Here is a 20,306-nt window from a genome sequence, read left to right as displayed (position 1 = left end):
CCTCCAGGTGAAAGCAAACTGTGGCCTACATTCTTTGGCCAAAGGAATGGAGAAAAAGGCATTAGCAATGTCAGTGGTGGCATACCATTTGGCTGCTTTTGATTCCAGTTCATACTGGAGTTCTAACATGTCCGGCACAGCAGCACTCAGTGGGGGTGTGACCTCATTCAGGCCACGATAGTCCACCGTCAGCCTCCATTCTCCGCTGGCTTTACGCACTGGCCATATGGGACTATTAAAAGGCGAGTGAGTTTTGCTGATCACTCCCTGACTCTCTAGTTGACGAATCAACTTATGAATGGGGAGCAAGGAATCCCTGTTGGTACGGTACTGCCGTCTGTGCACTGTTTTTGTAGCAATTGGTACCTGTTGCTCTTTTACCTGTAGCAGTCCCACAACAGACGGATCTTCTGACAGGCCAGGCAAAACAGACAGCTGCTTAATGTTGTTTGTGTCTACAGCAGCTATTCCAAAGGCCCATCGATACCCCTTAGGATCCTTGAAATGCCCCCTTCTGAGGTAATCAATACCAAGTATACATGGAGCCCCTGGACCAGTCACAATAGGGTGCTTTTGCCAGTTCCTACCAGTGAGGCTTATCTCGGCCTCCAACACAGTCAATTCTTGAGAGCCCCCAGTCACTCCAGAAATATGGATTGATTCTGTCCCTTCATAAGTTGAGGGCATCAGAGTGCACTGTGCACCGGTATCCACCAATGCCTTATATTTCAGTGGTTCTGATGTGCCAGGCCATCGGATCCACACAGTCCAATAAACTCTATTATCCCTTTCCCCCCCCTGACTGAGGGCAGGGCCCCTCTATTCATTACCTGTGGTAACCGGAGCAACTGCACTGGCGGTTGATCTGCTTTGTAATTCTCTCACCCGTGCTCGTAGTACATGAGTAGCTTGGTCGTGCCACTTCCTCATGTCTTCTCCATGGTCACGTAAGTAACGCCACAAGGCAAGTCGCGATGTAGGATTCCTTCCTGGAGCTGGAGAGCGTTTGCCTCTAACAGCTGAGATTTTTGATTTTGCACCTGAGAAGGAGGGTTCATCGTCTTTAGTTAGTTGGATCCACACTTGTTCCATCATCTCCTTCATCTCCTTCAGTAGACTCTTTTGACTATTCTGATCTTCATCAAGCATTTCTGATACTTCTACAGGTTTGTCACGATTCATCAGTGAAGACATTTGCTTTCGCATTTCATTCAGTTGCTCCGTCATTTGTGAGATGGCGGCGATGGCGGCGCGAGTTGGGGGTAGCTGTTGTTCATAGCTTTGGAGCATAAGAATCAATTCATAAACTAAGGGGCTTCTCTGTTGGTCCTGGTATCTGTCCGATGCTGCCAATAGTGCAGAGGCGTATCTGGCTGGTGCTGTTGATGTGAGTTGCTGCCCGCATTCTCCACCAAAAATCTGTCACGGAATTAACTAGATCAGTTAATGCCCGTGACAGGGGGCAGTAGGCCCCTGCCTTCCCCACCCCCCGCCTGGGCCCACAAAATGGGAAGGTAGGGGGAAAAGGAAAAAAACAGCGGCAACAAACTATGGAGGTAAACTTATTTTACTAACTATGATATCGGAATGCAAAATAATACAATATAATACAATCTAATTGGAATTGAGACTAATAAATCAAACAAGATATGAGAGAGAGTTCCCGAGACCGAGTCAAACCTGAAAAAGCTTGGAACAGCTAGGAAAGCACCCTCCAGCACCCACTGCCAGGCAGTAAGAGACCGTCCCCCCGGAAGGGTCAGATCCCGTGACTTCCGTAATGTATAGGGATAGGTACGTAGAGTTAGAGCATTAACACTTTAATTCCAGTACATGATGTTTTGATGTGGAATATTGAAAATCAAATAAAAAAAAACCAAAACCATGACAGAGTGACAGAATTTGTAAAGTACTGATCTCAGTTTAGCTGAAAGGCAGGAGGTCACTGTCAACCTGTCTGTGTTTAAGCTAGATACAAAGGAATGTATTTAAAAGTGAAATATTTTGAGGATTACCAGCACACCAGTGCTAGCTCCCGTATCTTTTTGCTGTGCAAAGTATAATAGTTCTATTTATATTTGATAAAAGGGAGTTGTGACCTTTAAAAAACCTGAGTTCCAGAAGGATGAAAGCAAGTGTTAAAAGTGGAAGGTTAGGGAAGATACCTTGTAAAAAGTCATAAGCTTTGAAAGCTGATGTTTAAAAAAATACATAAAAAAGGCAAAATGTTGTGCTGATGTTTATTTGATAATTATTTAACATCATACCAGAGGAAATCATAATTCAAATGACTGTATATTTCCTTTCTAACTACTGTATTCTGTTCTTTTGAATACTTGATGACTTTCATGTAGACAGCAGCCATTCTGAAGATATTTTTAGTGAATTACTTAAAATAGATCAGTCCTTTTTTAGAGCTCCCCTCAGGTTTATGTTCTTTTTATCTTCCACTCATCCACAAAGGCTTTCTATAAATTGTCTCAGCACTTATGTAATATGTCTTAAGCATTGCAGTCAATACAATTGTAAGAACTTTTTTTTTCTTTTTTCAAAGAATGGAGCATGTTGTGGTATACTAGGCGTAACCTGAGGTGTAAGTAAGCAGTGCTGATTTGGAGAGAGAAATGGGATATAGTTGGGTCTGTATTGATGCTGGCAGATTGTGTTGTAAAGAGGAGTGCAGTGCAGAGACTTCTGAGGTAGCAGAGAGACTAATAGCTATAAGTCCTCAGGTGAAGAGAAGAAGAGAAATCTTCAGCCCAAACAAATATCTGTGTAGTCATAGATGTTCAAAATCTGAAAGAGTTTTATGCCCTCCTACCAGCATTGTCATTTTTTGTTTGTTTGTTTGTTCTTTGTTTTCTTTTTAATTTAAAATCTGTGGAATTTTGTTTTCAGAGGTGATACTCTACTATACTATACTTTAGTATACTGGAGTGTTATTTCAATGCCACAGTGACAAGGTTTTATAAAATGGGTAAAATACAAGCATGTGTTCATCTCCACATCTGGGCATGGATTGTTCTCTGTGATGATTTTCACATAGAGGGTGGTGATGCACTGGAACAGGTGCCCAAGGAGGTTGTGGATGGCAGTCCTGCACATAGCAGGGGGTTGAAACTAGGTGAGCACTGTGGTCCTTTTCAACCCTGGCCATTTCTATGATTCTGTGATTCTGTGATTCTATAATACCATTGTTTTAATTGCGGTACTTTGCAGCAACACTTTCCCACAATGAAAACATCACAGCTTGACCTGAGCATTAACTACACACAGCAACAGGAGCTGAAAATGCATGTAGAATTCTTAGATGCATTAAGAGGTGGGTTGAAACTACCATATGAAAAGAATATGTTAAAAATTATTCCTTTGGAACGCTGTGTCTGATTTTAGGCTGCTTTTCAAAGAGAAAACATTAACAGACTTAATAGGATCAGGTAAAACAGATTAGGACAGTTATTGCATGGTGTGATTTACCGCATGTGAAAGTGAAGATGACAAGCAAATGAAAAAAAAAATCAGGATTTGGATAAAACATTCAGATTTTATATGCCTGTGAAAATGAATGGCTCCTATTTATTTTGTTGACTAAAGAAGTGAAATTATTACAGGATAGAGTTATTTCTGTGCACTCCTGTTATGCAGCAGCTTCTGCTGCAGCTGGTCACTGGGATGCAATTTTTTAGTATGACTGTTTTGTTATTACTGTAATTGACCTGTGTAACTAGCTGCTGAACAATGCAGTTTTTCAATTTCTATTATTTGTGTCATAAACTGAGGACTCTGGGGGTATCTTAAAGTGTTTGAGGTGTTTTAAGGACAGAACTTTCCTCTTCTGTTTGTCTGAAAAGCCTTTGTCTGAGAGCAAAGTATCATATAAAATACTGCAAGCATGGCGAGCACAATGCAATTTAGAGAGGTAGTGCTATAAACATTGTAACTTCTTGTAAAAGTGAAAGCAGAAATATAGGTTTTTACTATTGGGCCATCATTAAGTCAAGTGTCTCATAGTGGTGATATGGTAGGCTTGCCAGGGTAAGCTCTTCCTGGGCTCTTCCAAGTTTTTCAGAGCTGCTAAGGCTAAGGTAACTCTGTGTGCTGCCTCTCACTGCTGCAGCCTTTGCATGTGTCCAAGTGCTTGAACTGGTGACCAGTCTGGCTGCCTTCTGTAGGATAACTCCTGTGGAATGCAGCTAGGGAGAGGCTTGGTGCCCAGAGCTGATGTTGACAGGGCCAGCCCTGAGGTTGGACCTGGATGTGCAGGAAGGAAGGAACCTGCACATTGTCTGCTCATCTCTGCTTCAGGGGAAAGGCTTCCCTGTGCCAGCTCCATCCCTCTGGCTGTGCCCTGCAGAGAAGGTCCTGGCTTCAGCTTCAAAGCAGCCCTGCAGAAGCTCTGGGGGATGCTCATAGTTCTCCCAGTGATGCCTCTTCACCAGGCCCAGCAGATCCATGTCAATTACTCCAGCCCCAGTCACCTCAAGGCTCTCTGATGAGCCTGCTCTTGTTTGTTTATGTTTCTTTCACATTAAGAATCCCCCAAATGGGCAAAGTATTAGGTATATTCTAGTAAGTGCTGAATAGAAGCATCCTTTTGTAGGAGTTGATGTTCTGGCCATCCTCCTGTGCATACACCTCAAGGTTCTGCTGGTTTTCACCATCCACTAGTTCAGGCTTCATATCTAAGCTGTTGCTGAAACGAAATCTTTCCTAGTGGTGTACTGAATATTTACTTTTCAACTGCTCAGAGCAATGGATTCAAATAAAAGCCGGATGTCATTTACCAGCAGTGCATTTCTATTTGTTAAGAAAAAATATAATAGTGAAAATCATGTATTTTAAATATAACATAAATTCTCAAGATCACCATTTCCATAACAGTCTCTGAAGTCTTTTGGTGTTCAGGAGAGTGTAATACTCAGTTCTAAAGTAGTTGAAAATATTGATATTTATAGGTTCAAAAACCTTATCAATAATCCTGTTGCAGTAAATAAACTTACTGTGAATTACAAACTTATCAATGCTATGACATGTACATTTATGATAGGTTATACTTATTAAATTTAATAAGTTTATCAATACTAGGACATACTAAGTATATGTATATGCATATGCATATGCATATGCATATGTATATACATACATATTCATAAACTCACCTCTAACAAAGGCATCAAACTGATCCCAGAAGGGTCTTCCTGGTCTCAAATGGTCTGAGAAAATCAACCTTAGAAAAGACTGATCACCTCAGTAGTAGGCCCATAAAGAGGACCAAAGTAATAGACACGAGCCTCGCTTAGAAATGGATAAGCATCATGGGGTCACAGGAGTCAACTCTGAGGTCAGTGTGTCTCAAATAATAGGGAAAAGGAAGTGCTGTTTGTATAATAAAGGGAGAGAGGCTCTATTTTGAATAAATCCATTTTCTGGTTGGCCATGCATAGCTTTTGACCATGGAGTGTCTCAATCAGCTCATCTGTATGAATTGGTGGATTATGATCAGAGAATTGCGTATAGAGCTAAATACAATCTTCAATATGTTAGAAATTGTGGTGGCAACATAGGAATATTACAAAGTATGTACTAGGTGCATTATATGACTGCTCACAAAGAACGGAAAGAACATCATATACAGGTCTGTCAGGACCTATCGTATCACTACAAGCTGAAAGTAACAATTCTCTTGATTGCATCATTACTGGTAATAAGATATGGTGTCACTATTATAAGCTCGTATCAGAACTACAGTCCATGGAGTGCTGACGTGAATTCCCCATTAAATGAAAAGTTTCAGATGCAGCTCTCAGCAGGTAAAGTGCACTGTCTTCTGGGATAGGAGTCATAGAATCAGAATGGCTTAGGTTGACAAGGACCATAAAGATCATGTATTTTCAATCCCTGTGCTGCAGACAGAGTTGCCACCCACTAGATGAGGCTGCCCAGAGCCCCATCCAGTCTGACCTTGAGCACTTCCAGGGATGGGACATTCACAGCTTCTCTGGAAGGCTGTGCCAGTGCCTCAACAGGAAAGTGGTGATCCTTCTGTGTTTCCTGGAACCACTCAAACCATCAACTTTGACTGCTATGTCATGACTGACGAAGCTGAAGACTCAAACTTCACTCAAACTTCCAGAGTCAGAACAGAGAAGAAGATAACTTTTCTCTTGCAACATGATAATACCAGGCCCGATACCACTTTGAAGACAATGGGGCACATTGCCAACGTTGGCTGCACTGTTCTACCACACCCACTATTTATTTGGTATTTGGCTCCTTCTGACTTCCATCTATTTGGGATGATGAAAGATGGACTGCAGTCATAGCAGCTGTGAAACAGTCACCTCTCCTGGAGCAGATTTTTACGAGTTTGGCATGTAGGCTCTTTTTAATTGCTGGTGAAAATTTATAGCTAAGAGTGATGTTTGTGTTGAAAACTAGTGTTTTGTAGTTGACAATTTGCTCAACCAAGTAGTATTATTGTGCATTCTGCTGTTATAGTTTCTGTAGATATTAGTAGGAAGCATTGCTTTAAGAGACTCATTTCCATATTTTTAAACTTACTGTACTTAAATCAAGAACTGTTTTTTTTTTGTGTGTGCAATTGTTGTGTTGTTGTAATTGTTTGCTCTTTTACTGTAGTAAAAGATAAAATTATTTTCTGTAAATTGGAAAATGCTTCAACTGAGTTATTTTCATGTAATTTCCATGCCTGTTATCTCTTACAATTAAAAGAAGATCACTGTATCCTAAAATTATTTATTATACATATTAATGCAGTAGCATTTCATGTGGACCATCTATACTCAGTTTCAGAGGAGAGTGTTGTACTATGTGCTTTCATATCACATTGTTTTATTACTGTTTATGAAAATGTTTCATTTGGAAAGTGAAATATAGTTGTATTTTGGAACTCCAATGCTCTTTTTGTTGGTGATCCTGATTAAAGCAATTGGCACAAACTGATATCATAAGTATGAATTAACAGAAGCTGCCTCATCAATTTTTGTATTTTAGAGTCCCTGACAATGCTTGTTGGTGTTGGCGGTGGATGGGGTCAGCACAGAGCTCACAGACACGGGGTTAAAGCATCTTTACTTAACTTGAAAGCAGTGAGATAATAAATGAAATGATACAGCAAGAGTAATACAGAGCAAGGCAGTGCACCTAGCCATTACTGCACAAGGACAGCGACAGTGATTAAGATACATTACCAGTTGTCCTCCATGCTTCACCGTTATGCAGATCCACGGTCACTGGGAGCCCCAGTTGCAGTGAGCATTTGGCAATTTTTCCTGGCAATTAGGAGCTCCTATGCAGTGCATCCAGTTGTAGGTGAGGCCTCCAAAGTCACTACAAGAGAGTCCAGCTTTTATGTCATTGTATAAAAAAAATTATGTGACAATTAGGCAGAAAAATCTGGTTAAATTATATCTTTGGATTCTACCTCCAGACTGGACAAGGCTCCAGGAGGAACCAAGGAAGTTTGTGTCCAGTAGGCCTCGACAGCATGCTTCTAAACAAGGTGAATACATTTCCATAATGCTTTATCGAAGCTGCATCTCTTGCTAATAAGATGTTTATGTCCAAAATGCATATTTCTCTGATGATCATATATATTACACTAATGATCATATAGGGATGATTTTTAACGCTGGCTTGTGAGATTCATCTAGGGGGCAGCTTGAAGGCTGCTGTTCAAGCCTTAGAACTTCAGAAGGATGTTGACAGGTGAACCATCATGTTAGTAGTCTGCAGATAGATTTTACTTAGAGAAATTCTGCTAAAATATAGTCCTTCTGTCCATGGAGAAAAGTTACAGAATGACTGAAAGGATGTTGTCTGTAATCAAATTGAAAACAAACAAACAAACAAACAAAACCATAGCTTAATTGTCTGTTTAGTATTTCATAATCATTAAGTACCTGCACATGATCTATTAAGAAATTTAATCATATTCTCTTTTGCAATACATAGACCTTTTAAATTAATTAAAGGAATGATAAATAATTAGCAAACACTTATTAAGATAATCTCAGACTGCTGCAGTAGCTAAGCAAAACAAAGTGAGGGAAAGGCTGTGTGGAAGTTTAACTTTATTTATGTTGATGTTTGTAATCCCTGGAACCTTATAGAAGCAAAGTGCTAAATCACATAGTTTAAATGAATTTAAATGTAAACTATGTAAATATAGCATATGCTCCTGTAATTGCCAGAGCACACGGCTAAGTTAGGTAATATATCAGCTTTATTAATCTGATTATAGGTGCTGTTTGGGAAAAAATCTAAATGCTGATACTTGCTCTCATCATCTCTTACATATGCATAATTCAAAAGATATTTAAAATGTTGTTTGCACTGAATGATACAGTTTGAGGTAGTCTTTGAGTTATTTGAGAATGCTTAACTTGCACTAGTATACATGGCCTTTAAAGGCAATTTTTAGACATTTTCAATATTAAGATTTAAGTTCCTTGTGCAGTTAATAAAAACAACTAAATTCTTAAAATCAAATGGATTTATGAAAAAGCTGTGAGCTTATCTTTTTCATGTACTTTGAGCAGTTTTCTATACTCATAAAACTAGAAACTTAATGACTGAAATTTGAAGAGCATCAGTCACAGCCAGCAAAGCCTAAGAAATGGTTTGATATAATAGACTAAAAGATTTAGAGAATATATAGTGGGACATTTTGACTAAAGCTAGTAATATATTCACTAGTTATGGGTAAGTAGGAAGTTGTTTAATATAAATTATGAACTGGTGGTAGGCATTTGAGTGGTTTATATACCACCTTATGAAGTCATAAAAGGCAAAACTGTGGATTGCTTCTGTTCTGCTGATGTTATGTGACTTCATAGTACCTCAGGATCTCAGTTTCTTCAGGTGTCTGTAAAAACGTCTTTGAATTTTCTTATGTGGTGTAGAGTTGCATTTTTGTCTCTATCTGATTGTTCATGAGTTTTGCTGTGGATCAGCATTAGGACCAACATTCACTTACATGCCTAAACAATATGATTTTTAAATACTTTTGCCTGTACTACTCTCTGTATTTCAATAGAGACTTCTATTATATGAAATACTTACCTATATGTTGTTGTTTCAAGAAATAAAAATAAGTTGACTGAGCAGGGCCCGAGTGAAGTCATTAGACAGTTCTTCTTTTTTTGTGGAGACCTAAACAAGATTATAGAATTATTGAATTGTAGAATGGCCTGGGTTGGAAGGGACCCCAAGGATCATGAAGCTCCAACCCCTCTGCAACAGGCAGGACCACCAACCTCTATATCTGGTACTCGACCAGTCTGCCTGTGGCCCCATCCAACCTGGCCTTGAACACCTCCAGGGATGGATCCACAACCTCTCTGGGCAGCTGTCCCAGCACCTCACCACTCTTGCAGTAAATAACTTCCCCCTGACATCTAATCTAAATCTTTCCTCTTTGAGCATAAAAGCATTCTGCTTTGTCCTATCCCATCTGATGACTCCACTCCCCTGTTCAACTCAGAATCTAGTGAAGTTGTAACAAAGCTAGCATGTCCAGGTAAAATATAAAGGGCTGGAAAAGCATGTATAAGACTACAGTAATCCCATTCCACCTCTACTTTCTTAATCATGAACTTAATTATTTCACCTTAAAAAAATTCATTTTCAATAAGAAAACTGATTCAATACCCAGGAAAAATAGATAAGCAACATGCAAACATTGCTTTGAGAACCTTCTCAGCTTGCACAGGCTTAGCTACTAGAGCCCTGGTATGAACAGATGCTCTAGCAGATGTCGTACTTTTCAGAAACAAGGAAGTTGATGATTTAGGTGTTTCTTAACTGGGCAAATATCACTTGCAGAAGATTTAGAGCGTGTAATGCAATACTGTGTTAACTGACTGCTGTTTATATCCATCTAGATTGCACTTTCAGATTGGTCACTGCCAGTAAATAGGTGATGAGCATAATTGGAAAGTGGTTAGCAGAAATAAAACTCATGAATACCAAACACAGACTCACTCTTTTCCTGATTTCAGGGGTCTGGATGTTTGTAGATATGAAACATGTCTAAAATATAAAACAAAATAAGGCTCAGACTCTGAAATTTTTAGCTCTACAGCTGGTTCTAGAGTACTGCACTTCTTCCAAATGTTCAGCAATCTCTGTGTGCAACCTAGCTGGTTCAAGATTTTAATCTTAACTTGGAAATACGCATCTGAGTAACAGTGAAAGCCCTTCCCCTTTTGTTCATGTTTTGTGATGGCAACACAAAAACAACCAGTTCTAGATCTTAATCTTAGCTTGTTCTTAGGTTGCCAGGTTAAACTACAATAGGTCATAGCTGTACAGACAGAAAAAGCTGGTTGACACAGGCAAAAGAGTTTGTGGGAGGAAGTTTTAAAATAATGGATTTTGCTCCAAGTAAGTTCTGCTGAACTGGATTAGAGACCCACAGCCATAGCCAACTCTGCATTTTAATGAAACTTTAGAAAAGGGTGGGCTACCCAAAATAAGGTAGAGTTAGGACATGATTCTTTTTGACCAGATTGAAACCTGATCTCAAGCACCACCAGTTCAAAACAAGCATATTCTTCTAAAATGAGAAACTAGTTATTTATGCTTCATAAATTAGGTAGATTAAAAGGCTGATAGAATCCCTGTTATGTGATAACAAAATGTTTGGTGTCTTGTTCAGAAATCAGATACAACTCACACTAGAGAGGGATGATGCAGTAATTTAGGGGAAAGCCATTATATTTCATTCTCTCACTTGGTGGACCAGAAGCTGAAAATTATGGTGTGTCAGCAAGTGAGAGCTATCATGGTTGCATTTTGTTCAATGGACAGTTTTAGGGAGTTTTCTAAGGTGGGCTAAGGTTTCAGGTTGTTGTTTTATTCCATGAACTCACTGACAGTGGTGATTGGTTTATCTGCTCTCGCATCCTGTGAATAAAAGACAGACTAATCTTTCCAGCTTCAGGGAGAACAAGCTGAAAGTTGGCATATTGTATATTTAAGATCATTATGTTCAAAGTAGAAAATTGTTATTGAGGGGCACCTAATTATTCACCAGCTGAATAAAACTGTCACTTTGATTTATTGAAGAAAGAGAAGTCTGCTTTGAGAGAAGGCTAACTTTGTTGATGATGTTTAAGATGAATGATGTGTAAATTATAAAACAAAAACCCTTAACTTGTTTTTGCAGGCTTGAATCTATATAAAACATGTAAAAGTGTTATTTAAAGCGATGAAAGCCTGAACTACTGTTTTGAGAAAAGAACTAGTTTAATATAGATTGTTTTTGTTTGTTGCTTTTTCAAGGCAATTCAATACTTTTAGTATAGCTACAGATGGCATTAAATGTAGAACCAATCAATTTAGTTAATTCTGCCACTCTATTATTCCTATTCCTAGGGATTGTGAGTCGATGGACTTATTTATTTACATATTTATTTAATATGGTGGAATAAAAGAGTATGGTGTCATAGTGCCTGGGTGAGAATAATTTGGAATTTGAGAAATGATATACTGATACCACAACTGAGCAGTGTGTTATATTTTATGTACTCTAATATATATGGGAGACAGTTGATAGGAAGTCAGCTTCATTGTTTGTATTTCCAGTCATTTCTTCATGTTACGTTTCTACTTCTGTATATATATATCTGTACAACGTTTACGTGTTTTTCAGTAATAGATGAATGTGTGGTATTTCAACAATGAATGCTGAACTGAGATTAGTAATCAGAATGTCTATTCTGATTCTTCAGCTAATTAGAGTTTCAGAGATAGATACATCTTCTAACTCAATTAGTTCTATCTTTCAAATCATTCCTATGAAAAATTCCTGTTGAAATCACAGTAAATTACGTGACATTTGTAGCACAGTCTTCAGCTTTTTAAGCAATCTAGCTGGAAAATGAGTGAAGGTTTGGTATGACGTGAAAAACTTTGGTATGGAATTCGAAAAGCATATGTGAGAAAAATATGAAAATGTGATTAAGTTCTTGCTTTTCCTGTAGATATGAAATGCAGCTTATGAATGACATTGGGAACTGCTCTTTCTATATAGAATAAATAGTCATTCTATGTAATAAAATTGAAAAGATCTTATGAAACGATGTGAGCCCTCACTTACATGGAATCTCTTTCCTGTAGAGGAGCAAGATGAGTGCAAATCCATTATGTGAATCACTGATCAAACCAGGGTCATAGAATCATAGAATGGCTTGGGTTAGAAGGGACCTAAAAGATCATCGAGCTCCAACCTCACTGCTGCAGGCAGGGCCACCAACCTCCACATTTAATACTAGATCAGGTTGATCAAAGCCCCATCCAACCTGGCTTTGAATGTCTTCAAGGAGCGGGTATCCACAACTTCTATGAGCATTCATGCCAATCCTTTATCCCTAGAAGAGAATCAGGGGAACTGCAGACCCTTTGGGTGGTTACAGGAACAAGCCTGGGTTTAGGGGACCCAGGACAGAAAACAGAGCTCATGAACTGAGAGATGAAAACAGGACAGCAGCAAAGGACAGGCAGACAAAAGCATGGTGTGGAGGAGGTGATAAAAAGTAAATCATTAATTGGATCAGCAAGTTAGAAATCTGTTTTCTTGGGCATTTTTTTTTTTTTCTTAAACTGGGTTATCTTATTTAATCTTGATTTTTGAGGTGTCACTTTTGTCAGTGAAGAGCCAACATATATAGCTAAATCGAGACTGTGCTGGAAACTCATGCCATCTGTTTCGTATTTTGAACTTTATTATGATTGAAGCAAAAGCCTTTCCACCATTTGTGTGGAAAGACATGCCCTTTCTCTTGGGACTCGTGATGGTTGAAATAGAATCTTTTTTTTATTCTACTTGCATTTTCTGGAAACTCTATGTTTTATACTTAAAAAAATACTGAATGCTTTCCCTTTCCCCCTAGCTCCAGAAAATAAATTAGAAATTTTCACAAAGACAATGATTAGACAACTCCTAATCTTTATCAATTGCTGCAGTGTGACAGCAGGCACAGCTTTTGGAATAAATGATCTAATTGTGTTTTGCAACCGTTTTCAGAAAGTGTTTTTGTTTTTGTTTTTGTTTTTTTTTAATCCTTTTTTGCCAGCTTTTTCTAGTCAGGTTTAGGTACAGTGTATGTAAGAGTATAAATTATGAAGAGCAAATGCAAGAGGGAAAGGAGAATATAAGCACCAAGACATTTCCTGTTGCTTGTTGAAGCTTTTCCTAGAGCAAATAAGTGCATATAGTGAATGCATGCATCTGAGGGAGTGGCTTTAACTGAACCTGTATGGATTGCCAAGTTAGTTATCTGTACCAGCAGAAGTATTTACCCTTCCTGCTAGACAACTAAAGGATGTTAAAACAGTTGAAGGGAAGTTTGGCTGAGAAGGGAAGTGTGCTGAGGAGAAAAGCTGTTTGCTCAAGCTGGGAGTGGAGAGTTCTGCTCTTTATTTTTATCCCAAGAGGGAAAATTGCTGTTTGTCACTGCCTCACTTCTACCTGATTGAGCAAATTTCCCTGACTGGTCTCTTAAGCAATTAGTGGCATCCTACTTGCCTTTACCGAGTAAGATTTAAAGGTGAGAATTTAAAAATGTTTGCTCTCTTGTAAAAATTAACACCAATGATTAAGGTGAGCCAGATTTTATTAGTTTAAATGTTACATGAAAAATATTACTTATAGTTTTGTTTTGTTTTGTTTTAGATGGAAGATGCTGCTCAATATTTGATGTCTGCCCTTAAAATAAATATTTTGAGATTCCCAGTTTGACAGAAGGAGGGGAAGAGATTTACATGCACTGATCTAAATTTCTCTCTCTATTTAGTACTCAGCATCCATTAAGTCATGATTTTTCTTGTTTTTCTTTAGTGCTTTGGATTAGTCCGATTCTGTTTAAAGAACATTGGTAGTATGTGTTGTTTGACTAATGAAGGTGAGGAAAAAAGATTTTGCAGACCGTGGTGTGACACAGTTTATTGTCACAATGAATTTGTTATTGACCATTGGCTTCATAATCTTTTGCAGAAAATTGAGTGAGCTATTGGGTGATAAGTCCATCTAACAAACTCCACCATCTTTAATTTTTAATGGAACCTTAAAGTTGTTTTCTCATTTTATTATCTCTCAAGATGTTTTGTTCCTGGGGGCCATTGCCTTCATGGGTGTACAATACAATTCAGTAGGTAAGGACAGAGCCAACAAAGATGTCACAGATGAAGTGACCCATGTGCAGAATATATGCTCTATGAGCATTAGAGATAATTTACTTGTGTTCATCTAGCTGAAGTGCAATTTTATCTTAGTTTTTGTCATGTCAAGTGATGGATCAGGGCTTGTATATGTGTGAATGGTGCCTCAGGATCTCCATGATCTGCACTCCTACACAAAGCAAATAGGCAGCTGTAGCTGTGAGTCCTCATGCTTGTAGTGGGAGAATGAGGCATATCTAGGTAGGGATTGCAACAACCTGCACTCAGGACAAAGGGAGATAAATGGGTGAAGTGAAAATGCTTCTGATACTGTATTATTTTAATCTTGCCTCCGATCATAGGTTGGATGTCCAACTCCTTCCTAGTGTGAGTGCTTCCTCTCATAAACAGAAGACGCATCTCTTTTTTTCAGAAAATGTCAGATAAGTGTATGGGAGGTGGTATCTAAAAATATCAGTGATAATTGCTTTCTGCTGGTGGGAGGCTTTACAAGTATTTTGGAACACAGCAAAAGGATGAAAGAATAGATAGGCTGCAGCCAAAAGAAAGCTTAGCAGGCTTCAGCAGCCTCCATTTGGTCTTCCCACTCATTTACTGTAGGTAATTTTTAACGCTGACTGCTTGCATTAATGCTTGATGTAGAATGCCTTAGCAGAGACAGTTGTGCATTTCCTTGTTGAAATTGTCACTGTCACTGGCCACTGAGCTGGGGGGTTTACCAACCAATTCTGGGAGGCTGCTGAGCAGCATACAGTGCAAAAACCCTAGAGACAGTGGGATTAAGGATAGGATTACTGGAAATACTGGGAAAGAGAATAGGTGGAAAATTGTGGTACATGAGAAAATATGTCCCCCTGTCTGGAGGATTATAGGATGCAGTTGAGAATAATCTGCATTACTTAGTACTGTGAATGGACAAGGTCACAGCTATCCACCTAAACACCTATCCAGTCTATTGCATCTCTTATGGATTAGTTTCTGAAAGAATCAAACTGGAGAATGCTTAAAAATCTGATTTACAAGATAGTATTTGATGGAAATGTATGCAACTTGAGTGAGTTGCAGGCCTGCTGAAGTTAAGGGATGTTGAAATGCTAAAGCATGTTTTATATTGTTAAAGAGTAAGAAAGTTAATGAGAAAGTTAAAAAAAAAAAAAAGAGAGAGAGAGAGAGAAACTATCAGCAACATCAAGAAAAAGAATAAATCAAATGATGCACAATGCAATTGCTCATATACCTGGCAAACTAATGCCCAGAAAGTCCTTGAACAATGGCCAGCACCCTCTGGCCATCTCGCTTTGCTGCATGGTATGGGACAGCCCTCTGCCCAGGATCAGCTGTCCTGGCTCCTTCCCCTCCCAGCTCCTTGTGCCCTTTAGCCTCCCTCTCTTTGGCTCTGTGCAGCTCTGCTCAGCAATAACTAAAACATCCGTATGTTATCAGCATCATCCTAAATCCAAACTACAGAAACATACCAGCTTCTAGGAAGAACTCAAATGAAGACATCTTTTTAAAAACCAACAGCAAAGAATGGGGAAAAAAACTACCAACAACAAACTTTTGCTACTCCAAAATGATTTTTCTGAGTTCCATTCTGCCCAGGTGACTAAATATAGTATAGCTTTGGTATTCTGAAATCACAAAGGAAACTTGATAGATGCCCTTTTGCCAATTTTGTGTTGAAAGTTTGGATAAAAATCATGTTCTCTATGAAGATCTCAAATTATCTTGATTATACAAAATTCCCAGTTGATTGGTATAATGTTTTGTTGACTGTACTGTTAACAAGGATTTTCTTAAGGAGTTTTCATTGCGACAGTTTAAGTGATTACTCTCTCTCCACTTCTTCAGTGTGTAGAGCACTGGATCAGCCCAGTCAGTTATCTTTGCAGGGATATCTTGCAGAAAATTTTGAAAACTGTTTTCAAATATTCTGATCTCTTTTTGAGTTTTTCAGTGTTACTGCACTAGGCAGTGTACAATTCTGTAAGAAACAGAACTGTAGAAAAGAAAAGTAGGCAGTAGAAAAAGAAGATGGTGAGATATAGATTATAATTTTATTAAATTAAGTGACTGATCATTGTGCATAAACTATTGGTAGTTTGAATCATAGAATCGTTTGAGTTGGAAGGAACCCTTAAACCCTTATCTAGTCCAACTTCCCTGCAGTGAGCAGGGACACCTACAGCTCCACCAGGTACTCAGAGCCCCATCCAGCCTGACCTTGCATGTCTCCACGGATGGGGAATCCAACTACATCTCTGGTCAAACCAGAGTTGATAAAGGTGATAAAAGCCACTACCTCACCACCTTTATCAGAAAAACCTTCCTTATATCCAATCTAAATCTCCTCTCCTTTAGTTTGACACCATTTCCCCTTGTCCTGTCACCACAGACCCTTCTAAAGAATCTGTCCCCTTCTTTCTTATAGCCTCCCTTTAGATACCAACAGGCTGCTCTCAGGTCTCCCGCACCCTTCTCTTCCTCATGCTGCACAGCCCCAGCTCTCTCAGCCTGTCCTCGTAGGAGAGATGTTCCATCCCTGGGATCATTTTTCTGGCCCTCCTCTGGATGCACTCCAACAGCTCCATGTCTCTCCTGTACTGAGGACTCCGTACCTGGATGCAGTGCTCCAGTTGAGGTATCACCAGCACAAAGCAGAGAGTCCCTCACCCTGCTGGCCATAATTCTTTTGATGCATTCGAGGATCCCATTCACCTTCATTGCTGGCTCATATTCATCCTGCCATGGATTTCAGTTTGGATGACCTCTAGATGAATCCTGTTTCTTTCTTTCTTTATTTATTTATTTTATTTCTTGTGAGCTAGTGGCTATATCTGAGAATTTGTTCTTTTGTTGGGAAAAAAAATTGTTTAGCAATTTTAATAAAGACAAGAAAATTCAGTGTAATAACCGAATTAGCTTCTCTACAGTTAAGAGTTGAAGTATTTTAGCAGTGAAATATCTAGGGCACATCTTCAGATGGTGTTGGTCTTGTATTGGGCAGAAAGTCGATACTGGTTCTCAGTCTTACAGAGGTAGTGAAATTCAAGAGAGACTTTTCTGAATCAATCCAAATTTCATTTCTGAAATTTTACTAGTGTGTCAGAGGTGCCTTCTTACATTTTCTAAGCTGGAGTAACAATTTTTTTCTGCCTTGTTGCAGTTAGAGTATCACTAATTGCCAGTGTTTCTAAATCTTTAACAGATCCTTCATTTCAACCCTTCCCACCCCCTGCTAGTTTCATTTTTCTATGATTTAAAAGAAACAAACAAAAAATTGCTAGCAGGTTTACATAGCAAAATGTTTAGAACTGATTACAGTGCATGGAAGGATAAAGTCTCTTCAGTTTTTGCTGCTTCTGGTGTTTTGTCAATTAAAAAAACAGTCACGACAAATAATGATTCACAGTAAATGGAGTAATCTGAAGACTGCATATGGTTATCAAATGCACTGACTGTTGGAGAAAAGGAAATTGTATGTCAATTTTTTAAATCCTTTAAGTGAATGTAAGCTATGCCACTGTTCTGCAAATAATTCAATGCACAGAACAAATCCAGGGTGGTCTATCAACTTAGCGTGGGGGGTCCCACAGAGCAGAACTGAGGGGGTCCATCTCTCTGGTGGGAGTAAGCCGGCTAAACAGCAGCCCATGAACCTCCCATGCTTGAAGGGAGGCCCCATCTTCTGTTTTAAATTGAAATAACAGCTACCAAATGAAAAAAAAAAAAGACCCAACAACTTTGTTTTACTGTCTCAGGCCATGCAATGCTCTTCCATCTTTTCTTTTTGTACTTTTTTTTTTTGTCTGTCCTTGCTCTGATCTTGTACATACTCTCACCCCTAAGTAAGCTCTTTTTATCCGTCCATCCAACTTTACATCTCCTGCACCATCTCTTATGGTCTCCAAATTCATCCAGCCGCTTCTGGATTGTTTTGATTTTTTTTTTTTTTTTTTTGGTAAATCTTCCAAAGTCTTCTATTGGAGGAAAAAAAAAATAGATTATGAAAATTTGTACAGCATCAAGTCAGATAGGGTAAAACGGGGCTTGAAATTTCCAAGTAAGGTGATCCTGTGTGGAAGCCTAGCTTTCCTACAATTAATACAGAAATTACCATAAGTCTTTAATCTGTCCATCAGGATAAGGTAATTTTGGCAAAAGTCTGAGAGTATCACAGTACCCAAGGGAACTAATTCCAGTTAGGCTGATTTATCAAGTATCATAAACAGTGAATATACATGGAAAAATCTTTATTTGATACAGTATGTCTAGTGAAAATATCTGTCATTTAATGCTGTAATGTTTTCAAACATCGATGAAAACTTTTGGTTCTTTTTTATCTAAAAATTGGTCAGGCTGTGAGGTAAGTGAAGTTAATGGTTCTGAAACTATCGGGAGGTTACCAGTTGTGTCTTCTGTGTCATGTTTTAGAAATAGAAATTTTAAAAAGAATGTGAGTGAGTATGTGCACGAATATACACACATACATGCGCACGCCTGCATATGTTGCTCTGAAAGCAATGCCTCTTATTTACTCCCATGGAAAATACAACAGATATAAAGATATAAAGAGCATAATAACGCTGTTTGATAGAGCAAATTCTCAGCTACAAAACACTATTTTTCAACAGTCACCAACATTAAATGTGCATTCTGTCTGCATGAACAAGAGCCTGCATGCCACACTTGTAAAAGTGCACCAGCAGAGGTGAGCACTGCTGATATCATCATTGCTCAGAAGCACACCACCCATCACCCCACTGTGCTGACATCCACTGTTTCATCTCCATAGACATTTGGCAAATATCAGTGAATGGTGATGACTTATATTTACTTTGGATGCAAGATCCTTTCATAAGATTTAGCTGGTCCTTCCCCACCTTGTATTTGTCCAGTGTATTTCATTATTATCTAAAGGCAGCATGTGGTTGGTTCACATCCTCCCTGTGTCAGATCTCTTGTCAAGCTTACTGTAGTTATTTTGAATTCTGATCCTCTCCTATGAAGTAACTGTGGTTTTCCCAAGCTGCCAGTGTCTGCAGATTTAAAAAGGATGCACGACCTTTTCTATTGCAGGTCATTAGTGGAAATGCTGAGTGGCAGAAGACCTCTGACAACTAAGCTTTCCAATCTCACTTGGTCAATTTTTCCAGTCTGACAATGAACCATTTTCATGTGTTACTTTGACAGTTTCCCAGTGAGTTTTGCTAGCTAGCATACTGGGATGACTGCATCTGCAGGCAAGGCCTCTCTTTGGTTGTATGCCTCAGAAGCGGTTGCAGGTTGTATTCTGCTTCGTCTCTGATATTCAGGCTCTGTCCTACACCTCAGCTTGAATGACAGCTGGGTCGAGAGGGAAGAATTTGGGAAAGCACTAGAATTGCAGAGGTATTTCTGTCATAAAGCTTCCATGACATCTTGTACTGTTTGCTTTGGTCTCCTTCTTCTGCCATGGGAGCCTTGCAGTGAAAACATCCTGGAAGATGAGAAGAAGAGCATAAGTGCAACTCTGGGGCTTACAGGGTCAGAATTCAGCAAGTCCTAGTAAACACACCACTGGATCCGTTGCAACATGTGGCAGTGCCATGCAAGAGAAGTTCCTTTACTAGTCTAATCCCAAATAAGCAAATGTGCAGAAAAGATTATAAAATTTAGCTGTATCTGCTGCAGATTGTGTTTTCCTAACTAGCTTAGGAGGATGATGTACAAGGTAAAAGCAAGGAATTATTACATCCTTATGCCTTACCCATCCATTATACCTTGTGCCCTGACACAAAAGCAAACTAGATTTGTTTTGACTTGAATTGTTCCTGACAAGTCAGCCTTGGATATTATTCATATCCCTGATGTTTTCTTTCTGTATTGGCAAATCTTTGGTTTGACTGTTTCTTCCAGCAGTTTTAAGGAATTGTTTCCAGTAATTTTCTACTTTGCAGTTCTGTGCAGTTATATAGCAGGCATTCTATTCATCCCTTTCTTTCCCATGCACTGGGAGGTTTCAAAGCAGTTCTTAAAAGTCTACATCATTAGTGCAGGAAATTCCCTGAATGTCCTGATGTCATATTTCATCAGGCCTGGGTGACTTGATGAGCTGCAGT

At 38.9% G+C, this 20,306-nt stretch overlaps 1 protein-coding gene across 6 annotated transcripts in view; it reads left to right on the top strand.

Moving 5' to 3' along the window:
• PRR16 (proline rich 16) overlaps positions 1–20,306 on the top strand; it is a 156,792-nt gene that overhangs the window by 43,363 nt on the left and 93,123 nt on the right. Inside the window, exon 1 of one of the 6 annotated variants that reach the window (XM_090131080.1) lies at positions 7,455–7,522. The exons of the other annotated variants lie outside the window; for them this stretch is intronic. Coding sequence (XP_089987206.1) covers positions 7,508–7,522 — 15 coding nt within the window. The 5' untranslated portion in view covers positions 7,455–7,507. Of the gene's footprint in view, positions 1–7,454; positions 7,523–20,306 lie in introns of those variants that run through there. 6 annotated transcript variants of the gene reach the window in all.

Source organism: Phasianus colchicus, chromosome Z (genome assembly GCF_987193195.1).
Source record: "Phasianus colchicus chromosome Z, bPhaCol1.hap1.1, whole genome shotgun sequence".
Lineage (NCBI taxonomy): Eukaryota > Metazoa > Chordata > Aves > Galliformes > Phasianidae > Phasianus > Phasianus colchicus.
Note: the sequence above shows the minus strand (reverse complement) of the source record. Positions and strands in the feature narration are given on the sequence as shown.